Source organism: Lissotriton helveticus, chromosome 10 (genome assembly GCF_964261635.1).
Source record: "Lissotriton helveticus chromosome 10, aLisHel1.1, whole genome shotgun sequence".
In the NCBI taxonomy this organism is placed as follows: domain Eukaryota; kingdom Metazoa; phylum Chordata; class Amphibia; order Caudata; family Salamandridae; genus Lissotriton; species Lissotriton helveticus.
The window spans coordinates 1,175,432,314-1,175,456,801 of NC_136071.1; the positions used below are offsets into that span (position 1 = coordinate 1,175,432,314).

A 24,488-nucleotide genomic window follows, 5' to 3' on the forward strand; every position below is an offset into this window, starting at 1 on the left:
ATTTTGCGTAGCAGTACCCCTGCGCGTCGGTAGGCGTCGTCTGCGGCTCCGCGTCCGTCGTTGGCGCCGGGATGACGTCGTCGGAGTACTTAGACGCCGCCCTCGCGCGCTGACGTCAGTTCTTCTTTTTTCCTCGCCAGCAAGCGCAGGTCCGGAGAAAGTGGTTCCCTTTAGTCACTGTTTGACTAAACTTTTTCGATCCTTTTTGGATCCATTTCGAGTCTACGACTCCATCGGTGCTGGTAGGGATGCCCGGGTTCAAGCCCTGTGCCGACTGCAGCCGACTAATGTCGGTTACCGACCCCCATCACCGGTGCCTACATTGCCTGGGGCCCGACCACGATGACAAATCTGAAAGAAACAGGTTAGTATTAGATTCCTTACCTTAGAATACCCCCAGGCGTCAGACTGGATCCGGAAACTTTTGTGTAGCAGTACCCTTGCGCGTCGTCTGCGGCTCCGCGTCCGTCGTCCGCGGCATTGGCGCCGGGATGACATCGCCGGAGTACTTAGACGCCGCCCTCGCGTGCTGACGTCAGTTTCTATTTTTTTCTCGCCAGCAAGCGCAGGTCCGGAGAAAGTGGTACCCTTTAGTCACTTTTTGACTAAACTTTTTCGATCCTTTTTGGGTCCGTTTCGAGTCTACGACTCCATCGGTGCCAGTAGGGATGCCCGGGTTCAAGCCCTGTGCCGACTGATGTCGGTTACCGACCCTCATCGCCGGTGCCTACATTGCCTGGGGCCCAACCACGATGACAAATCTGAAAGAAACAGGTTAGTATTAGATTCCTTACCTTAGAATACCCCCAGGGCGTCAGACTGGATCCGTAAACTTTTGCGTAGCAGTACCCTTGCACGTCGGTAGGCGTCGTCTGCGGATCCGCGTCCGTCATCGGCGTCATTAGCGCCGGGATGCCGTCGCCGAAGTACTTAGACGCCGCCCTCACGCGCTGACGCCAGTTCCTATTTTTTCCACGCCAGCAAGCGCCGATCCGGGAACAGTGGTACCTTTTAGTCATTTTTTGACAAAACTTTTTGATCTTTTTGACCTTATTTTTCGAAGTCGAACGACTCCGACGGTGCCGGTAGGGATGCCCGGGTTTAAACCCTGCGTCGACTGCAACCGACTGATGCCGGTTACCGACCCCCATCGCCGGTGTCTTCATTGCCTGGGGCCAGACCACGATGACAAGTCGTGTCTCGACTGCCGGGCCTTGATGTCAAAGGCTAGGCGGGAGCAGTCCAGCAAGCGCCTCTAGCTCCGGTAGTCGGCCCCTCGCCGTTCGAGGTCCCAGTCCGGAAGGAGGTCGAGGGACCGGAGTCATCACGGCTCGGAGTATCGACACCACTCCTCGAGCTCCAAGTCCTCAGGTAAGAGGCACAAGAAGTCGAAGAGGCAACATCGCTCTTAAGACCCCCCCTACCCCCCCCCGCGAAGCTTGCGCCACGTGGCCGGGGGTTCAGGTGACACCGCCCACGTGGCTCTGTCGCAGGCGTCGCGGCCTGCTCCATACCCACCGATCCCTGGGCACAACGCGACACCGGAGGAGATTGACGCCTTCCTCTCGGCCATGAGGTCGTTCACTCCTCCGTCGGGTTCCGCGGCCCAACTGGAGCCCAAGCGGGCTGGGTGCTTCGGCCCCGGCGCCGTCGGCGACTTCGGTCCCGACGCCGCAGGACTCCGCCGGATCCGGGCCCGGATCCGGGTCGTCGGCGGTCGACCTTACGACCTCACTGGCACCAGCTGCTAGGGTGTCGCGCCGGCCATGATCGACGCCGTCCCCAGTTCCCCCCTCGGTCTGGTTCCGGCGCCGGTGCGGCGTCGCTCGACGCCACATTCAACGCAGATGGGAGATTTTTACTTCTATGATCCGGCCCCATCTTTTGACCCTGAATACCAGGTGTTAGGAGAAGGACCAGCTTCCACGGGAGCGAAGAAGAATCCCTCCACCTCCAGGACACAGAAGCAAGAATGTGAAATATAACACACTCCTGTCTACTGTCCCCTAAAAGTATGAGGGAATTTACCCAAGGAGTGTCCACCACTCTCCTCATACGAGGGGTCAACGAATAACAGAAGGCGTCTCAGGGGATCGTCCAGGCTAGGAGACAAAATCAAGGCATAAACAGTAACAATCCCACCGTTATTCTGATGATAAAGAAGAAAACATGGACATGTGTGATTAATCCAATTGATCTTACACCAACTGTAGGTCGGGCGTGCTTCAACGATGAGTTCAGGAATCAGGGGAAAGCAGGAGGCCCCTGAACAGGCCAGGATAGGCAGAACTCACGAAGGACTCACCACACCACAGACGCAAACGAAAGTGAATAAAGGGAGTGAGGTGCACCGACCGGCTGCAAGGGGGCAAATGCAGCGGAGCAGTACAACCACCTCTCAGACACGAACAAAAAGGAAAGGCAGGGAGTGAGGTGCACCGACCGGTTGCAAGGGGGCGAGTACAGAGGAGCAGTACAACCTCACCTCAAATACAAACAAAATGAATGAAGGGAGTGAGGAGCACCGACCGGCTGCAAGGGGGCAACTGCAGCGGAGCAGTACTCACTCAGGAGGTGAGACACCCGGCCCAATTGGAGCACCAGGGCGGAGCGCTCACACTCAAAGGGTTTACCAAAACGAAGGAAGGAAAGGATATGATACAGCCACAAAAACGGAAGGTGAACTGAAGGAAACGAGCAGCAGACGCCCGCTAAATGTGTGAGCTTTGGTAGGGACGTCGCATACACTCCTTCGCGGAAACACAGAGAAATGCCGAAGACCGGCAGCCACTCAAACAGAGCGCACACAGGACTGGAATCAAACTGGGCAAGGAGACAGCAACAGGAATAGGTGAAGGAAACCTCCTCAAACTACCGGAGGGTCAGAAAGACGCCGGCAACACACGAGCAGGAACCAGGAAGTGGAGAGGGGGCGTGGTCACGGGGAAGTAAGCCAAGCAACGGCCAATGTCTGCCGCTCCTCCTTATTCTGGTTAGGGAGCGTCTCCAATTGTTCCAGCTCCCAAGTCCCAAGTAGGGGAGAATTATCAGACCCAGATTCATCACACAAGTCAAGGCTCCTAAGCCCTAACACCAGGAGATGGGTGGTGCGGCGGATTGGGAGGGGTCTGAGGACCCTCTGGCACGTGAGTGCCAGCCTTATCATGACTGGGCAGGTGAGCTAGGGGACGCCAGTGGTCTGGACACCTCGCCAGACACTGGCTTTTTCTCCCCTCCTACCGTGGCTATGGAGGAGGGGGCAGCCTATAGTGTGGTGTTGACGCGGCGGCCAAAGCCTTATCCCTTGAGCTCCCTGTCGCGGCCGTGAGGACTAACCTCCTCACTGAGGTCCTTAAACCACAGGCAAGCTCTTTGGAGCCTCTGTTGCCGTTTAATGAGGCCTTGTCTGACGTTCTTCTGGGCACCTGGTCCAGGCCCACTACAGGACCTCCTCTAGATAGGAACGTGGCCAGATGCCACTGCCCGGCTCCGGGCGACCCTTGCTTCACCCACCCCACCCCCGAGAGCCAGGTCATCCAGGCCTCTAACTCCCAGACCGCATTCCCGACGGCTCCCCCCAATCGGGAATCCAAGAGGTACGAGCAATATGGCAAAAAGATGTTCTCCTCCCTGAGTTTGGGATTACGGTCAGTTAACACCGCGTGCCTCTTGGGCCGTTATACCCACTCTCTGTGGGACACGGTTGCAGACGTGCTGCCACAATGTCCGGAGGAGGCCCGGACTAAACTCGCCCAAGCCCTTGCGGAGGGTCGAGATGCGGCACGGTACTCCATCAGATGTGGACTGGATACCACGGACTCGCTAGGTAACGACGGTGGCGATTCGTCGCCACGCCTGGCTGAGGTCCGCCAACTTTTCAGCTGATGTCCAAAACACCCTTATGGACATGCCTTTTGATGGCCATCGCCTCTTTGGCGACAAGGCAGACAGTGCGCTTGAGCGCTTTAAGGACTCCAGGGCTACGGCCAAGTCCTTGGGCCTGTCGGCCCCGCCCCTGCAATCTGCTGCCTTTCGCCCCTTTCCTGCCAGCCATGGGCCTCAGAATACCATCCAGCGCGGTGGCGGATGTGGTAACTGTGGGAAGTTGGCCTGATATGTGATGTCCACTATTCTAGTGGGCACCCTGTATCAGTCCAAACAACCCCTATGGTGGTGGTTGTAAAGTCAACCTTATAGACCGGCTATCCTAGTGGTAGCATGGACAAAGCAGTCTTAGGCTAAAACTTCAGAGAGCATGTGAAGCCAACTGTTTTACCATATGTAACCCCTTGAATACCAAATGAAAGGACACCACACAGGTTATATATAAAATATATATGTATTTATTACTAACACAACCCCTCTGAACTCTTTATGAGGTCAGAGGCCAAAGCACATAAAAAGATACTTAATCATTATACAATAAGTTGCACAAAATACAGTCGAGCCTTAGGGGCGTTGCAAACCATATACTAAAATAGTGGTATAAGAACCACGTCACGAACAGGGAGTTGGCCTAGGGAATCGCTGGGGCTACACTGGACTACCAAAGGTTAGGAAGCAGGAGGCCCACGGGATGCGTGTGCAGGTCTAAACACACACGCGAGTTACCATAGGGATACAATGGGAACGTAAGAGTTAGAAACTAGTTGATTCAGGACACGTCCGGATGGAGTAGGAGAAAGCTACTGAAAACTAGGACAGTCAATACCCACAGGAGCACCGGAGTACTCGCGTTACCTCACCCACAGGAGCCGGGTGCATAGGTGTCAAGTTGTGTCGGGTTTCGATGCTGAATCCTATGAACACCTGTAAAAAGATGCTGCAGGCGACCAGGAGAGAACTGTGCGGTTGGATTCAAGGGTGGATCGAGGATGAAGAGTACCTGAAAGCCGAGGGGACAGAGTCTGGGTCACTAGCCAGTGACCAGGAAGGAACCAGGCAATGTCGCGAAGCAATCAGGTGATGTTGTGAAGCTTGTTTCTGCAGCCACGTGGACCAAGAGGCGTCGACGACGACCAGGAGCTGGATACGGACCGTCCCACGAAGGATCTCGCTGTCGGCGGTGTTGGCTTCTGGATTGGAGTCAACAGTCCTTGGCAAATGCAACCCACGCAGGAATCGAATATTCGCTTAGAGTCAGACCAGCAAGGTCTGGGGAGCTTCTTCTTTTCAGGGATGCAGGAGCAAGCCTGGAGCAACCAGTCAAGCGGTGCAAGTTCAAAGGTCCGCCTTCACAGAGGCCACTAGCCAACGGGCAAGTGACCGGAAAGGCGCGTCGAGCACAAAAACACAAGCAGGCCCCACGCGGCACTCTGTGAGTGTGGAGGGCTGTGCGTCGGTGCAAAAGGTGCTTGGGGCTGGGGCTTCTCAATCCCCAATGCACAACTTCGAGGGTGCCTCAAAAGCTGCGCAATTAGCAATAAGCAGGTTTTCCAAGATGTCCGGTCCCACGTCTCTTGTCGCCTCCACGGGTCTCAGCTGTGCTGTGGCTGTGGATCAGGGTCAGAGAAGTCTGGAAGTCCAGTTCCTGTCTGGCTCTGTGCTCGGGCTTCGGCGGGAGCGTCGACAAAGCAAACCGGCAAGTCGCTGTTGGTGCCTGTTTGCACAGGGTGGTCACTCCTTGACCACAAGGGAGATTCTACAGTCTTCTAGTTGCAGTAGAATGTCGAAGGTCCAGAGTTTTGTTTCAAGTTTCAGTTCAGGATAAATCTAAAGTCTCTAGACTCAGCTCCTACCTTTATACTAATCAAAGGGGCTGGATTACCTGCTTGGTCCCTCCTGTGTCCAGTTTCGGGCCAGACCTAGGGCTGGAGTGCCCCAGCAACTGGTTTGAACCGGGCTATGCATGGAGCACCTTGTGTGCCCCAGGCAGTGCCTCATTTCATTCAGCCCTCCCTGCCCCAATACACTAAGGCCTGTCTGGGGTGGTGCTATCACCTCCCAAGGCAGGAAATCTATTGTCCAAGCCTCCCTCGCTGGAAGGACTCCCAGCAGCAGGAGGTCAGACTTGTGTCTGTGGCAGCAGCATCGATTTTGTGATGCTGAGGCTCTGGTTAACTTTAACCGGGATTAACAGGAACAACATGTCTTCTCCCTCTAGAAGGGTGAAATGCTACCCCTGTTGCCAGAACTGGCGAGGGGGTAGTATTCCAAAGCATATGACACCTTACACGACATGTTTTGATAAAGCCAAACCAAAGTTAGCATTTAACCGCGAGGATTATAATGCACTTAAGAGTATATGGTATGGCTATATCATAGAACAGCTATATTAGGAAATGGTTCCGAAAGCTGTAGACAGGCTCAGCTCATGCTAGAGCCTCATCTCACATAACAATCCTGAAGGTAGAGTGCTTGGTTTTAAGGCCTGCCATAGGAGTGACTTATAGGTGCATATGTGTCTATATATAAGGTTAGATATAGGAATACTATATCTAAGCAAGGGGTGATTACACAACCTTGCCCCAGCTGAGTGATCAGCCAGTTGTGTCCATTTGGATGGCCAGCCAGGGGTGGCATAATGCATGCTGCAGCCCCTGGTAGGCCCTGGATGCACCTATGCCCTGGGTACCTATGGTGCACTATACAGGGGCTCACAAAGGTGACCCAATATCCAATTAGGTATGTACCTAAAGTACATGGAGTTCATTTTGCAGTGAGAGCAGATAGCGTTGGGCCCTGATTAGCAGGATCCCAGGCCAACTAAGTCGAAAACCAGCTAAACACTAGGCAAAAAGTTGGGGGTAACCATAGTCCGATATCCACCTTCCTACAGTAACCGCCGTGGCGGTGCCCGGGGACAACGGCGCGGCCAGTCCACATCCACCCCTGCAGCATCCGCCTCAAAGCCCTCCTAGTCCGAGCTTTCAGGCCCACGAGATGCCAGTGGGGGGCAGGGTTCGCCATCACCTCCTCAACTGGCGCGACATCACATCGGACAGGTGGGTGCCGCAAATCGTCCGAAGGGGCTACTCCCTCCCCTTCGAGGCGACCCCTCCAGCCATGCCACCGCAGTACCACCGCATGTCGGGGGATCACATTAATCTTCTGCGAGAGGAAGTTGCTTCCCTCTTGGCCAAGGGGGCCACCGAGCGCGTTCCTGGGCCCGAAGTAGGGTGTGGTTGTTACTCCCACTACTTTCTGGTTCCCAAGAAGGGCAAAGGGGGCCTACGCCCTATCTTGGACCTGCGGAACGTCAATGGCTTCCTCCGTAAGGAGAGGTTCAAGATGCTGACACTGGCTCAGGTCTTAGCTGCCCTGGACCCAGGAGACTGGATGGTAGCGTTGGACTTGCAGGACGCTTATTTCCACATCCCCGTCCTGTCGGCCCACCGGCGCTACATGCGGTTCACGGTAGGCCACGAGCACTTTCAGTTTACCGTGCTCCCCATCGGCCTTACCAGCGCCCATGGGTGTTCACGAAAGTGATGGCGGTGGTCGCAGCTCATCTGCGGGGAAACATCCTTTACGACGCAACTTTTACCGCGCAGTGCCTTTACAACGCAGGTTTTTCAACGCAAGTCATTACAACGAATTGCGCTGGGGGGCGCTCTAGGATAGGTAATAGTTTAATTTACTATCCAACACCTTCCCTACTATCCACGGGGACTGGAGTTGGAATAGTAAATTAAACTATTCACTATCCAGCACCCCCCAACGCAAGTCGTTGTAACGACTTGCGTTGAAAAACCTGCGTTGTAAAGGCATGCGTAGTAAAAGCATGCGTTGTAACAACGTACATCCCATCTGCGCAGGTTAGGGGTTTCAGTCTTCCCCTACCTCGACGACTGGTTGAAGGCAGGCTCGCCCCAGACAGTCATCAGCCATCTCCAGACTACGCCCGACTTCCTGCACCTGCTGGGGTTCTCCATCAATGTGCCGAAGTCACACCTGTGTCCCTCTCAGAAGCTCCTCTTCATCGGAGCGGTTCTAGACTCGGCGCAGTTTCGGGTTTATCCTCCCGCGGGTTCGGGATATTCAGGCTCTGATTCTGATCTTTCAGCCGTTATCCCGAGTCTCGGTCAGGTTGACTCTGCGGCTTCTGGGGCTGATGGCCTCCTGCATCCTTCTGGTGCATCACGCCCGGTGGCGGATGCGGGCTCTGCAGTGGACCTGAAATTTCAGTGGGCCCAGCATCAGGGCAACTTGTCCGACCACGTCTTGATCTCAGAGGGCACTGCAAGACAGTTGCAGTGGTGGCTCACGGACCGCGATTGGGTCAGCGGCAGATCCCTCTCCCTACCTCAACTGGAGCAAGTAGTTGTGACGGACGCGTCCCTCCAGGGCTGGGGTGGCCACATTGGAGAGGCGGAGATCAGAGGACTCTGGTCTCCGGCGGAGTCCCGGCTCCATGTCAACCTTCTGGAGCTGCGGGAGATCCGGCTTTCATTGAAGGCATTCCTCCCCTCTGTCCGGGTAAGTGTAGTGCAGGTGTTCACGGACAACACCACCGCCATGTGGTGCTCCAGCAAACAGGGCAGGGTGGGGTCGTGGACCCTATGCCAGGAGGCTCTGCCCCTCTGGCAGTGGCTGGAACATCAGGGCCTGACCCTGGTGGTTCAACACCTGGCAGGTTCCCTGAACGCCATGGCGGACAAACTCAGCCGTCGGTGCATGATGGATCACGAATGGAGTCTGAACTCGGACGTGGCGCAAGGCCTCTTCCAGCAGTGGGGAGAGTCTTGGTTAGATCTATTCGCCACAGAAGAGAACGCGCAATGTCATCAGTTCTGCGAGTTGGAATTTCCAAGGCGGCACTCGCTCGGAGACGCTTTTCGTCGCGAGTGGAGTTGCGGTCTATTGTACGCCTTTCCGCCTATACCACTTCTGCCCAGAGTGCTGAAGATGGTCAGGCGCGACCGGCCCAAGTCATCCTTGTGGCTCCGGACTGGGCACGGAGGTTCTGGTATCCCGAGCTACTCAGCCGGTCTGTCGATCCCCCGATTCGTCTGCCTCTTCAGGAGGACCTTCTGTCGCAGCAACAGGGGATGGTCCTCCACCCGAACCTGTCCAGTCTCCACTTACATTCGTGGAGATTGAGCGTAGACAGTTGAGGCCATTTGACTTGCCTCCTCAAGTCTGCGATGTTATTCTGGCAGCCAGGCGTCCCTTCACAAAATCGGTATATGCCTGCAGGTGGAACAAATTTGTGGCATGGTGCACCGCAAAGGCTGTGGATCCTCTCTCTGCTCCTCTTTCTGAGGTTTTCCTCTTTCTTCTTTCTCTTGCCCAGCAGGGTTCTGCTCTGGGCACTATCAAGGGCTACCTCTCTGCCATTTCCGCCTTCTTGAGGCTACCTGAGCAGCCCTCTTTGTTCAAGTCCCCAGTTGTAAATAGGTTCTTGAAGGGCATCACTCATATGTTCCCTCCTGTTCCTTTCGTGATGCCTCAGTGGGACTTGAACCTTGTTCTAACTTATCTGATGTGCGCTCCCTTCGAGCCACTTCATAACTGTCCTCTTAGTCTTCTTACCCTTAAGACTGAATTTCTGGTTGCCATCACCATTAGAAGAAAGGGCCTGGAGTGAGCTCCAGGCCCTTTCTTCTAAACCTCCTTTACTTTCTGTCCATCCGGACAAAGTTGTGTTGCGGACATGACCCTCTTTCCTGCCCAAGGTAGTCACAGCCTTCCACATCGGGCAGTCCATCACTTTGCCCACCTTCTTTCCGCCTCAGCATCCCTCGAAAGAGGAAGAGAGGCTCCACCGTCTGGACCCAAAGCATGTGCTCTCATTCTATCTGGATCGCACATGCCAATTACGGGCGGATGACCAGCTCTTTGTTGGTTACGTGGGCGCTAAGAAGGGACGGGCGGTGCACAAACGAACCATCTCTCGGTGGGTCGTCTTGTGCATCAAGATTTGCTACTCTTTGGCGAGGAAGTAGCCTCCTGTTGGGCTGAGGGCCCATTCCACTCGGGCCACGGCGGCTACCACTGCCCTGGGTCGTGGAGTACCCTTGCAGGACATCTGTCAGGCGGCTATGTGTGTCTCGCTGCACATGTTCGCAAGACACTACTGCCTGGAGAGCCAAGTCCGGAGAGATGGCTTTTTCGGCCGTTCCGTTCTCCAGGACTTTATGGTGTAATCATTGGTTCGCAGACCCACCATCGGGGTTGGTATTGCTAGGGTATCTATTCTAAGGTAAGGAATCTAATACTAACCTGTTTCTTTCAGATGCACAAGTTACTTACCTTCGGTAACGATATATCTGTAAGAAACAGTAGTTAGTATTAGATTCCTTAACGCCCCACCCATCCTCCCTGTTCTGCGAACTGATATCTAGGGTCAAGGTCATCCCCTTTCAGGGCCCTAGTTTTATGGCACGTGTTGGTTTTTATCATGGCTCTGCTTTTTCTGGCGCGGAAAATCTGTGTATAAGAACTGACAGCGCGAGAGGGTGGCGTCTAAGTACTCCGACGTCATTCCGGCGCCGACGACGGATGCGGAGCCGCAGACAACGCCTACCAACGCGCAGGGGTACTGCTACGCAAAATTTTCCGGATCCAGTCTGACGCCTGGGGATATTCTAAGGTAAGGAATCTAATACTAACTACTGTTTCTTACAGATATATCATTACCGAAGGTAAGTAACTTGTGCTTCCAGCACACCTCCTTAAATCTAAGGTCCGCTCCAAACCAGAGCTCTCTTAATTAGATCATGAGCTGGCAACATTGCTTTTGGGAAGTAAAAACATAGCCTGCGTTGCTTCCAGAACCTAGAGTTGAAAGTGGAGCCTTATTCTAACTCCGTCTTTTTATCTGTCTTCCGTCATATGTAGAACAGGCCAATAGGTTGCTTTTCTAAATCTTCCCTTGGCTGACTGCACTAGTGAATGAATGAATAATCTTTATTGATAGTTGCACTAGTGAATGAATAATCATTCATGTTAGTTTATTAAAACAAATCAGTAAAAAAGGGCTTAAAACCAGGTAAAATGTAGTGTAAGTCAAGAGAGAGTAGCTTTTATGTTAAGCACTTGCCATTCATTCGATAATCACTGGTGCTTTAACTCCAGTTGTGAAAGTGGTCCTTGCTTATTATGGTCTCCATTAGCTTCACAAAACTACTCGGGTGAGTACAGTTGAAACGTGGATGGGCGGTGTTGTTACATGTAAGGAGACCTAGACAGACAACCAAAAGATCGGACCTGAAGGGTCTTAAGCTCACTGGCAAACGTTGGGCACCAGCAGTTCAGATGAGCAAAGGTTTTGTGTCTATAACTACAAAAGCTACAGCCAGAATGTTGACTATCATATCTCCATAATTGAAATACTTCTCCTCGGTCAAACAGGTCAAAATGAAAGCTGCTATTGTATAGTTTTAGATCCCATCACACAGCCAGGTGTTGACCGGCCCGGAATGGCGCGGGACTGTAGTGAAATAGCCTGCTTGTGTGCACCCTGACACTCTTCTGGCAGTCTTTAAATGAACACGTAGGGGGTCTCCTTTAAAACCTTCTTACTTGATGGAAGTGCTTAATTGAAGCCAGTGGTTGCAGGTGGGACTCACTGGCGCTTCATTTTGGGGACCTGCTTCATCAGATTTTTCCCCAGAGCAAGAGAATAAACGAGCCATTGCATTGCAATAGGTCTTGCATTTGCAAGAGCTTGAGCTATTGGCTTTGAATAGGCACAGGAGACCGGCCGGCTGGCAGGTGGAACCGTCAGTCTTTGTTCGGTTGGGTGCGCTTTACACTGTTTTTTAGGTTTGGTGGGTGAATAGAGTACTTTTGGTATATGACGGGCCTGACAGCAGCCGAGCGGTGCCAGTCCTCCTGTTGCCCTTTGCAGTACTGAAAAACGAAAAAATGGGAACTACACACTTTTTGTAGCTACCTGTAGTTCAATAAAAAAAATATGCAGCGTTGTGACACATGAGAATTGACAAGTCAATTGTCCACTCACCAAAAGGGGTTGACACCTCTGAGAGAAGCAGGTCTTTACAAAAGGAGGGGTCAGCAAGCTGGTAAGCGGGGGTGGGGCAGCAGCTGACAAAGGCTTGTGGGAGGGGATGGGTCAGCAAGCTATCAAAGGAAGGTGGTCATGAGAAAATGGGGCCGCAAGCTGACAACATAGGCTGGGCAGGACAGACTGGGGCAACTTTTAAATCGCTTATGACTTCTATTTCAGTCCTAAACCATTTGTACATCTGGATAGGAATCTCTATTTGGAAGTTATGCCTACAACAGACTCCTTATCCATTTCAAAACCTTGTGGGAGTCAGAAAAAAGTAAGAAAGTCCTAAAAATGGGTTAAGTACATTGCAAATAGCATTTTTGCAGTCGTAAACTCCAAATCTCAGAGTTTGTGACCACAACATTGCTTGTCCATTTGGCCCCTTAGTTTCTAACGGTCACCTGACATTGGGTCATTCAGGCCTACCAGTCTTTCCGTGTCTTAGGCCTGTTGTGGGTGTGTCCAGCTTCACTTTGGATTGCCACTTTTGCTGTGCGCTGATTTTCTGCCTGGTCTTGAACATCCAGCTGTTGATGGTTTAGGCCTATCTTGTTACGTCCCGTCACATATGGTGGTGATCACAAATGAACATCTGAAGATTAATATCGGACTTGACTTTAGTGTTCCAAGGAGCTGTTAGGTTGACACAAATGTTGGGTTTAATACACATGTTTTTACTTTTCCATAGGTGATGTCCCTACATCCACTGGTCCTCCAGCTCCCTTGCCTGCCCGGACTCTCACCGAACTTTCAGGTAACACCTAATGTTTTCTCCTTTGCTTGTCTCTGAACTCTCTGCCAGTCATTTTAATGAACCAATCCTCTAACCATGCCACTTTTCCCCCATTCCTCATCAACCTCTTTTATAGACACCAATGTTTTGCTGTAAAGAAACCGTGCAACACAAGACTAACACTCAAAGACAGACAACTCTTAAAGCTGTAACATGGGAAAATTTTAGTAGCCAGAGTATCGAATGCACAAACCGTTCAGTATCCCCATGTAAATTATTAATAAGGGGAAAGGGTAGCCACCTATACCCTCAAATGTGATGTGGACAAGGTCAACATCCTGAGTAGATATAGACAGCTCCTGAGCAACACAACATTCAAACCACAATATAAAAACCAGTCTGTGTTCTTCAGTTGTAATCCTTTGTCTTTTTATTCTTCCATCAACACAGTGAGTTGCCGGCGAACACAACACGTTCGAGTACTCTCGGAGCATCCTAAGGATTTAAAATAAGGGTGTTACTCCTACCGCAAATGAAGTTTGGACATTTATGACAAGATTGGAGACCTAATACTTTAGATATATTTGATGAACGAGGACAGTTTATTTGGATAAGACTGGATACGACGTTCTTAGATGTTGCAATATTTTTGTATCGCCCTCATGAAGTCGGTTTGGTTTATGTACCAATGACGAAACACGTGTTGGCTACAACTGTGTGACTGGAGTGAATTCTGAATTCCAGAAGTGACTTGGAACTTACTGTGATGATGGAAGAATAGCAAGACAAAGGATTACAACTGAAGAACACGAACTGTTTTTTATATTGTTGTTTGAATGTTGTGTTGCTTAGGGGCTGTATATATCAACTCTTAAAGCTGTCCAAGAATTGTTTAGTTCGGTGCAATGCATTTGATTTGCTTTGAGGGTACTAAAGATCTGGAATGGACAATACCAAATATTTTAATTAACTGATAGGCAACAAAAACCTTGGTTGGAGCAGAGCGCCCTCTGTGATGTCCGAGAATAAGATGTGTGCTTTCAGTAGGTTTTGCTAGACCACAGTCCCTCTCGAGTAGTAAGTCTATCCAGAGTAGTGAGGAGAAAGTTCTTTTGAACTCTAGAGTCTCGACTTGGACCAAAGTGGGCTGGTTACTTTGGTCACATCAGAATGGACAAATGGTCTTATGGGCTGGTAGATGCATAAAGCAGTATTGATAGACGAGCCCTGGGTGAGAATCTAGAACATGTACTTGGTTATATGGGTACAGAGCTTGCACCCATAAAATGATGGTGGTCCTGATACCTCTTCCGAAGGGAACATTCCTCTCTCTCCTGGGGCCCCGACAGAGAAATATCCTCTTTTAACACATTGTGTGTAAATCTGCCGCAGCTCTGAATTTGACTTTGCCTTCATAGGAACCAAAGTTTAATATTTTGCCAGAAATCTTGCAAACTGCTTCTTTGGTTCTAAGGCCTTCATTCCCATGTACTAAGGTGTTACAGGAACCTGTCTTGGCTGTCTATGTAAGAAAGGCCCTTCTGAAGTCCAGCAGCTCACAGCCAAATTGCCATTGCCGTGGGCTGGCTCTGGATGACCCAACATCTTTTGTTCACATATGTCTGATGAGAAAGCTTGATGGGTCAGGCTTCATCTTCCAAACTAAACCACAATTCCTTTCCTCCAGCCCTTTTGGAGAGGAGGTTTAAGAAACTGGGTGAAATTGTACACAAAGATTTTGCTTCAGAAAGCCCTATTTATCGTATTGCAATTGCCATATTCCTGCTACGACGCTATGTTCATGCCTTATGAGAATTATCCATACTGTAGGGTTTAGCCCATCGCAGGACATAAGGAAGCCATTTTCCGATTTTTCAGTGATGGGTTTGATGCAGCGAATTGATTCCTGAGATTTGGAATGGACTCATTGGATACTGTAACCCGGTTCATGGGTACTCCTATCACACTAAGCTACTTGCTGCCTTCAGCTAGTTTTTCAGGTTATGTCCCGCCCACTGTGGTGGAAGTGCCCTTTAATGTCAAGTGACTATTCAGAGAGATGGCGGACTCCTCCTCGGGCACCTTTAAAACAGCCCAATCGCTGGATCTAGCCTGTAGGAGAGTAGGGTCTGCAATCCCATGGTCACCCCAGATTTTTGCTTTTTGCTTCACTGGTTTACGACTTTCCCTGGCTGTGGGCCTGCTAATCAGACCCACAGCCTCGCTGTTCTCTCTCTAAATTGACATCCATGTACTTTAGGTGCATTTACCAATTGGTATTGGGACACCTTATCAGCCCCTGTACAGTGTACCATAGGTACCCAGGGCATAGGTGAACCCAAGGCCTACCAGGGGCTGAAGCATGTATTATGCCACCCCTGGCTGGCCATCTAAACAGACACAACTGGCTAGTAAGACAGCTGGGGCAAGGTGGTGTAATCACCCTTTGCTGTAGATATAGTATACCTATATCTAACCCTAAAATCTTATCAGTCACTCCTATGGCAGGCCTTAACAATCCTGAAGGCAGAGTGCTTGGAAGTATGTGAGATGGTGCTCTGGCATGAGCTGAGCCCGTCTGCAGCTTGCAGAACCAAGTCCTAATAGCTGTTCCATGATAACGCTATACCATATACTCTTAAGTGCATTATCATCCTCGCGGTTGAATGCCAACTTTGGTATAGCATTATCAAAACATGTCGAGTAAGGTGAAATACGAATTGGAATACTACCCCTCGCCAGTTCTGGCGACAGGGGTAGCATTCCACCCTTCTAGAGGGACACGACATGTATGTAACTGTGAACCCCGGTTAAAGTTAACACGAGCCTTAGCATCACAAAATGGATGCTGCCACCACAGACACAAGTCTGACCTCCTGCTGCTGGGAGTCCTTCCAGCGAGGGAGGCTTGGACAAAGGGTTTCCTGCCTTGGGAGGTGCTAGCACCACCCCAGACAGGATTTTGTGTATTGGGTAGGACAGGCCTAAAAGGAATGAGACATGCCTGGGGCCCACAAGGTGCCCTGTGCATACACCGGTTCAAACCAGTCGCTGGGGCATCCCTGCCCCAGCTATGGCGCGAAACCGAACAAAGGATAGGGGGTGTAACCACCCCCCTTCCTGGTCCCACCCAGGGGAGGGACCTAGTCACTAGTGCAGCCCCTTTTAGGAGAATAAAGGTAGGAGCTGGTCCCATTCCAAATTAGATTATCCTGAACAACTTTTACAAGAAGAAACTCTGGACTTCGACGTTCTGCTCCACAGAAGACTGAAGAATCTCCCTTGTGGGCAAGGAGTGTCCACCCTGCAACTGCAGGCACCATCAAGCGTCCAGCGGCTTCCCTTTGTCGTCTTCCTTCCAGGATCCAGACTACAGAGCCCGACGAGACCCGGATTCCCAGACCTCTCCGACCTCAACTCACTTCTGCGGCACAGCTGAGATCCGTGGGTGCGACGAGACACGTGGGACCGGCCATCTTGAAAGAACTTGCACTTCGCTTTCAGCATGACTCCCGAGGTAAACTCAACCAAGTGCTTTGGGGATTGAGAAGCCCCAGCCCCGAGCAGCCCCTGCACCGAAGACCAGCCCTCCAGCATCCACGAGATCTGCGTGGGGCCCTTTTGCTTGGTTGCTGCTCGACGCGTTATCTGGTCACTTGCCGGCTGGCTAGTGACCTCCTAGACGAGGATCCTTGAAATCTTCACTGCTGGTCTGGTTGCTCCAGACTGGCCCTTGCTCCCTTCCAAAAAAGGAGGACCCTGGTGCCTCCTGGTCCACTCCAGACGCCGTTTCCACTCACCGCGTGGGTTGCCTTTGCCAAGGCCTGTTGACTCCAAATCCGGATCCGACACCGCCGACAGCGAGAGCCTGCGTGGGACAGCTCGTGCCTCCATCCTGGTCGTCGAAGACACCTCCTGGTCCACGTGGCTGCAGAGAAAAGCGTCCACTCTTCACCTGATCGCGACAACGACATCTGGTTCCTTCCTGGTTCCACTCCGGTCACTGGCTAGTGACTTTGAACATTGTCCCCTCTGCTTTCAGGTCCTCTTCTTCCTCGATCCACTCGTGGGTCGCACGGACATCTTCCACTTGGTCGCCTGCAGCATCTTTCTTCAAGGCTCCATTGACTTCGACAAGGAAACCTGACACACTTTGACACCTGTGCACCCGGTGGGTGAGGTAACAAGAGCATTTCGGTGCTCAAGGGTAGATTAACTCTCCTAGTGTCCAGATTTCCAGTCGTTTTAGTCCTAGATAGTAAAGACTGTCCGTACTTACCTTTTTCGTAAACTGTACTGTCCATTGACTTTGTTCCGCATCCCGCGTGTGAGTTCACACTCTGCACACGCGCTCCGTGGGCCTCCTATTACTTACCTGTGGTTAGGATAGTGTAGTCCCAGCTAACCTACCGCCTCTGGACAGCTCCATTTCTTCTATCGATTTCCTTATACCATTTACTTAGTATATGGTTTGTCGTGCCCCTAGGGCACCATTGTAATTTTGTGCAACTTATCGTATTTTTCCTAAGAGATTGTCATGTGCTTAGCCCTCTGACCTCATAAAGAGTTCAGAGGTTTTGTGTTATAAATAAATATACTATTTATTTTCATAACAACCTGTGTGGTGTCCTTTCATCTGGTATTCAAGGGGTTATATGTGGTAAAACAGCTGGCTTCACATGCCAAAAGAGTTTAGCCTAAGACTGCTTTATCCATGCTACCATTAGGTTAGCTGGTCTATAAGGTTGACTTACAACCAATCACCATAAGGGTTGTTTGGACTGATACAAGGTGATCACTAGAACTAGTGAGCATCATATATCAGGCCAACTTCTCACATAGCCTGTCTACCAAAGCAGTTCTATCAGCAGTACAGGTAGGTTAGGCGCTATTCCAGAGGTCAGGACTCATGGCAGACACAGTCCTTGCTATTGGTTTACACACCTCAGCAAATGTACCCACTATCATTAAGCGGAAATCACTGCTTTTGTAGAACCGCATATTCCAGTGACCTTGCCAAATGCGCCATGATGTAGGGCCATCCTCTGCATCGGGTCTGCTACTCCTTGGGTAATAAAGACCATCCAGTCGGTCCATGGCTCCTTCCACACATCTCACCGCAGGCATTCTGGTGGCTGAAATCTTCCGGGAGCGACGCAGCCACCTCTCTATATGTGTTTGTAGAACATTCCTGCCTCACAGCCCAGGCACCCAGGAGCAGATACTGTGTAGGGCAGTGCTGAGTGACTTCCTTGGTTAATTGTAACTTCTCGTCTCCATCTCTTCGAGGGTATGGCTTTGAGAGTCCTCGTTGAGGTGAGAACTCTGCAGGAAGGTTCCTCCATCAGATGTATGGCTTTGATAGTCATTGTTGAGGTGAAAACTCTGCAGTAAGGTTCGTCCATCAGAAGTATGGGGTTGACTCCTTGTTGAGGTGAGGCCTCTGCAGAAAGGTTCGTCCATCAGAAGTATGGGGTTGAGTCCTTGTTGAGGTGAGGACTCTGCATGAAGGTTCGTCCATCAGAAGTATGGCTTTGAGAGTCATTGTTGAGGTGAGGACTCTGCAGGAAGGTTCGTCCATCAGAAGTATGGCTTTGAGAGTCATTGTTGAGGTGAGGCCTCTGCAGAAAGGTTCGTCCATCAGAAGTATGGCTTTGAGAGTCATTGTTGAGGTGAGGACGGTGCAGGAAGGTTCCTCCATCAGAAGTATGGCTTTGAGAGTCATTGTTGAGGTGAGGACTCTGCAGGAAGGTTCCTCCTTCAAAAGTATGCCATTGAGAGTCCTTGATGAGGTGAGGACTCTGCAGGAAGGTTCGTCCATCAGAAGTATAGCTTTGAGAGTCATTGTTGAGGTGAGAACGGTGCAGGAAGGTTCCTCCATCAGAAGTATGCCTTTGAGAGTCATTGTTGAGGTGAAGACTCTGCAGGAAGGTTCATCCATCTGAAGTATGGCTTTGAGAGTCGTTGTTGAGGTGACGACTCTGCAGGAAGGTTCGTCCATCAGAAGTATGGCATTGAGTCCTTGTTGAGGTGAGGACTCCGCAGGAAGGTTCGTCCATCAGAAGTATGGCGTTGCGTCATTGTTGAGGTGAAGACTCGGCAGGAAGATTAGTCCATCAAAAGTATGGCTTTGCGAGTCATTATTGAGGTGAAGACTCTGCAGGAAGGTTCATCCATCTGAAGTATGGCTTTGAGAGTCGTTGTTGAGGTGAGGACTCTGCAGGAAGGTTCGTCCATCAGAAGTATGGCTTTGAGAGTCATTGTTGAGGTGAGGCCTCTGCAGAAAGGTTCGTCCATCAGAAGTATGGCTTTGAGAGTCATTGTTGAGGTGAAGACTCTGCAGGAAGGTTCATCCATCTGAAGTATGGCTTTGAGAGTCGTTGTTGAGGTGACGACTCTGCAGGAAGGATCCTACTTCAGAAGTATGGCTTTGAGAGTCATTGTTGGGGTGAGGACGGTGCAGGAAGGTTCCTCCTTCAGAAGTATGGCTTTGACAGTCATTGTTATTATTCAGAGTTTTTTATATTGCGCGAACAAGATCTTTACAGATATCAGAGCGCTTCACAGAAAACAAGGGGTGAGGATAGCATGAGGGTGACGCAACATAATATTGGGTGCAATATAAAATTCAGTAGCGTGATCGGATAGCAGTCAAGTTCTAGTAAAATATCAATAAACAATCAATTAAGCGATAATATAAGACGATACAGAGTCTTTCATACAACTACGATAAAAATCAGGAGAAATAGGGTTAAAAGGGATGGCTTATGACAGTATCTAAAATTTACAGGGAGCAAGGGGAGGGGCATCGATAGTCAGTAGGCTACCGTGAATAGTCTAATAATAGATAGTGAGTGAGTAGCATAAAAGGCTTGACTAACCAGCATAGAAATTGTGGCAAACAAGAAGAATAAACAAATCCAAATCACGAATAATATGACATTATTTGACATTAGACAAACATGTAACCAGTAATACCCAAGCGGTGCGAAGTCTCTGAGCAACAGACATTAAAGTTCAGGTGAACTTAGCCATGAGGATGGCTTTCACCTCTTTCTTAAAGAAAGCCGTGGAGGAGATAAGCCTTGTTTCGGGAGGGAGTGCGTTCCATATCCTCGGTGCCATTCCTGAGAAGGAGCGTTTGTATGTTTTTTCCTTCCGGAATCTGTACTTCTATTGGATCTCGAACCTCCTGATATAGTCAGCTTTTGAGTGAGATAGTTAGGTGCCTTGTGGTGTACGGCCGCGTGTGTCATCACAGCAATTTTCAGTTGTATTCTGGCTTCAAGGGGTAGTCATTTCAGAGATTTCAAGTCAGGGGTTATATGAGAGTGTTTTCTTGAGCCAGTAATGAGTCTCGCGGCAGCGTTCAAGGAGGCTCTTAGGGGTGCGGTTGTTGCTAGAGGGAGACCACTGAGGGTCACAATTCCATAGTCTATGCGGGGGATGACGAGGGCTTGTACTGCATATTGGAAGTCTTTGGCTGGGAGGAAGGGTTTCAGCTTCCTCAATGTGTTGATTTGGAAATTAGCTCCTTTCGTTGCTTTGCTAATGTGCTGTTGCATGTTGAGCTTTGCGTCAAGTGTGATACCTAAGGATTTAGCGGAATCCACGATGGTGGGCCGGACATTGAGTGCTGTTAGGTGGTTGAGCCAAAGTTGGGTGGTGGTAGATTTCGCAGGGGGTGATATCAAAAGGAACTCAGTTTTCAGAGCATATAGTTTGAGGTGATTGTCGGCCAACCACGATTGGGTCTTTATAAGAGTGTAGTTCAGGAGTTTGATATCATCCGGGGATTGTACCTTTAGGTAGAGTTGAGTGTCATCGGCATACATATGGAAGTATACATTGGATGCTTGGAGCAAGGTGGCAAGTGGTTCCATGATGAGGTTGAACAGTGTGGGTGAGAGGGAGGATCCTTGTGGAACGCCTAAATCTACTGGCACAGGCGAGGACAACACATTGTTGATCTTGAACTTCTGAGACCGGTTATGTAGGAAGGAAGTGAACCATTTGAGAACAGTCCCGGATAAACCCATTCTAGTGTTTAGCAGCTCAAGGAGGTTCTCGTGTTTGACCGTGTCAAAAGCTGATGAAAGATCGAGAAGGATGAGGAGGCATGAATCATTGCGATCAAGGATTTGGAGGGCGTCCTCAATTATGTGAGTCATGGCCGTTTCTGTGCTGTGTTTCGCTCTGAAGCCTGATTGATGAGGGTTGAGGAGATCAAACTTGTCAATGTGTTTTGTTAGTTGAAGTTGTACACATTTTTCCAGCAGTTTGGCCAAGGTGGCGATGTTTGTGATGGGACGGTAATTGTTTAGGTCAGACGGGTCAGCTGTAGGTTTCTTGAGTATGGGCGTGACTTGCCCCACCTTGAGTGAGTCAGGGATTAGACCTTGTTGAAGGGAACTGTTAATGATTTTAGTCCAGAGTGGGAGGAGCATGGTGGTGAAGTCTTTAACCGCGTTAGCAGGCAGGGGGTCTGTGAGGTGATTAGAGGGCTTCAAGGTACCGAGCAGTCTGAGTATTGCTTCTTCAGAGTAGATGTCGAAGGAAGCCCCTGATGCGCTGTTTTTTGGCTGGGTGTTAGACATTCTGATGTGAACAGGGTGTATGCTTACATCATTGAGGAGATCATTTCTTATGTTGTCGGTCTTTAGCTTGAAGAAGGCGGAAAAGTCTTCACTGTGTGGGATATCGCTTGTTGGGTTGTTTGATTGTAAGGGTTGCGGCTTTGTTTGACTTTTGACTAGTTCGAACAATTTTCTTGGTCGGTTTTTCGCTTGGTCAAGCTGGAGGCGAAAGAAGTCAGATTTCGCACGCTTGATTTTCCTGAAATAGGCATTTCTCTTGTTCTTAAGCTTTTTGCGATGTAGTGATGAGGGGTCAACTCTCCAAGTGCGCTCTGCCGATCGCATAGCACGCCTGTCTTCGTTGAGTCTGCCGTCATACCAAGGGTTCGAGCTCTTGGTGGAGACTCTCTTTAGTTGCAGTGGGGCGGCTTCGTTGATTATAGAGGTCATAGAGTCGAGGTAGAGGTCGGTCAGTGATTGAACATCAGAGACGCCAGCAGGGGGAAGGAGGAGCCTGTAGGTGTGGGGAGGTAGGGGGTTAGGGTTGAGATTCTTCATGTCCCTTTTCCAGATCTTGCATTTGGTGGGTTGAGCCGGGGAGGGTTTGACCTTTTCATTGATAAAGAAGGTGATGACGTGGTGATCTGACCAATCACAGGGTTGGATTGACCCCAGTTGGGTAGAGTCCTCTTTGGCGATGATGAGATCGAGTATCGAACCTTTATCATGTGTTGAGCTGTTGCATATTTGGGTGAGGTCAAGCGCATTAAGGAAAGTTTTGAGACTATTCACCACTGCGTCTTTCTGATCGTTCCAGTGGAGATTAAAGTCACCCAGGTAGAATTGAGTGATCTGCCGACCGGCGTTGGAAGTGATAGTGTCCATGAGTTGTTGAGAGAAGATGAGGTTGTCCCCCGGCGGGTGATAGATGAGATGTAGAGCACATACTGGTTTGCCCTTGCTGGAGATATCGAGGCAGAAGAGTTCACAGGAAGTGAGGGAGGGGGAGGTGACTTTGGTGACGGATAGATTGCTCCTGAAAATGCATGCGATTCCCCCGCCCGTCTTGCCGGACCTGTCGAGTCTGATGATGTGGTAATTAGGGGGAACTAGTATGTCCATAATAGGCGTGGAGGCTTCAGTTAGCCATGTTTCCGTCAATATGGCTAGGTCAAGATCCATTGATGTGACGAGATCTGCAATGTCGGAGGAGTGTCTCTGGGCCGATCTGCAGTTGAGAAGGATGCATTTGAGTCTAGGGGTGAGAGGGGAGCTCGAGTGTTCTAGCGATAGGGGGACTTTTCTGAGGTTGTTTGGGACAGAACATCTGATGCTTAGGTTTGGGTGCCTAAGGGAATTTGAGAGAATAGTGGGTATGGGGAGGTGAGTGGGTGTTATGTGTTTTAACGGTCCTGGGCCAAAAGAGCGGAGGAGGGTGCATACGTCGTGATCCGACAGGGAGTTAAGGGCACTCCGGGGGCGGTGGGTGTTGTTGCGGACGGGGATAGAGGGCCAGTGCGGAGAGAGTTGAGTGCGAGGGACTGTGGGGAGAGTGCGTCGTTTGTTGGATACGGTGGTGGTCGTTGTGGGTCGATGTTGTCTGGGAGGTGTGTGAAGAAGTTCTTTGATGGTGCGGAGCTCGTCTTTGAGTTGTAGGAGGGTGGATAGAATCAGGTCAAGAGGTGTCTTGGTGTTAGTATTCGTGATGTGGGCCATGGGCGAGGCGTTGAGAGGGGAGTTAGAGGGCGAATTTGGGGCGGTGAGGTGGGGTATGCTAGCGTTAGTGGAGGGCTCTGCTTGTTGAGGTGAGGACGGTGCAGGAAGTTTCCTCCATCAGAACTATGGCTTTGAGAGTCATTGTTGAGGGGAGGACGGTGCAGGAAGGTTCCTCCATCAGAACTATGGCTTTGAGAGTCCTTGTTGAGGTGAGGACTCTGCAGGAAGGGTCATCCATCTGAAGTATGGCTTTGAGAGTCATTGTTGAGGGGAGGACGGTGCAGGAAGGTTCCTCCATCAGAACTATGGCTTTGAGAGTCCTTGATGAGGTGAGGACTCTGCAGGAAGGTTGCTCCATCGGAAGTATGGCTTTGAGAGTCATTGTTAAGGTGAGGACTCTGCAGGAAGGTTCCTCCATCAGAAGTATGGCTTTGAGAGTCATTGTTGAGGTGAGGACGGTGCAGGAAGGTTCCCCCATCGGAAGTATGGCTTTGAGAGTCATTGTTGAGGTGAAAACTCTGCAGGAAGGTTCGTCCATCAGAAGTATGGCTTTGAGAGTCATTGTTGAGGTGAGGACGGTGCAGGAAGGTTCCTCCATCAGAAGTATGGCTTTGAGAGTCATTGTTGAGGTGAGGACTCTGCAGGAAGGTTCCTCCATCAGAAGTATGGCTTTGAGAGTCATTGTTGAGGTGAGGACGGTGCAGGAAGGTTCCCCCATCGGAAGTATGGCTTTGAGAGTCCTTGTTGAGGTGAGGACTCTGCATGAAGGTTCCTCCATCAGAAGTATGGCTTTGAGAGTCATTGTTGAGGTGAGGACGGTGCAGGAAGGTTCCCCCATCGGAAGTATGGCTTTGAGAGTCCTTGTTGAGGTGAGGACTCTGCATGAAGGTTCATCCATCAGAAGTATGGCTCTGATCTAAGAGTCATTGTTGAGGTGAGGACTCTGCAGGAAGGTTTCTCCAACAGAAGTATGGCTTTGAGAGTCAATGGTGAGGGGAGGACGGTGCAGGAAGGTTCCTCCATCAGAACTATGGCTTTGAGAGTCATTGTTGAGGGCAGAACGGTGCAGGAAGGTTCCTCCATCGTAACTATGGCTTTGAGAGTCCTTGATGAGGTGAGGACTCTTCAGGAAGGTTCCTCCATCGGAAGTATGGCTTTGAGTCATTGTTGAGGTGAGGACTCTGCATGAAGGTTCATCCATCAGAAGTATGGCTTTGAGAGTCATTGTTGAGGTGAGGACGGTGCAGGAAGGTTCCTCCATCAGAACTATGGCTTTGAGAGTCATTGTTGAGGGGAGGACGGTGCAGGAAGGTTCCTCCATCAGAACTATGGCTTTGAGAGTCCTTGTTGAGGTGAGGACTCTGCAGGAAGGGTCATCCATCTGAAGTATGGCTTTGAGAGTCATTGTTGAGGGGAGGACGGTGCAGGAAGGTTCCTCCATCAGAACTATGGCTTTGAGAGTCCTTGATGAGGTGAGGACTCTGCAGGAAGGTTGCTCCATCGG

At 50.5% G+C, this 24,488-nt stretch overlaps 1 protein-coding gene across 1 annotated transcript in view; it reads left to right on the forward strand.

The window, feature by feature from the left end:
- TBC1D5 (TBC1 domain family member 5) overlaps nucleotides 1-24,488 on the forward strand; it is a 1,704,599-nt gene that overhangs the window by 1,521,525 nt on the left and 158,586 nt on the right. The window contains exon 21 of the mRNA XM_078664018.1: nucleotides 12,648-12,713. Within this exon, the coding sequence (XP_078520144.1) occupies nucleotides 12,648-12,713 (66 nt within the window). The remainder of the gene's footprint in view (nucleotides 1-12,647; nucleotides 12,714-24,488) is intronic.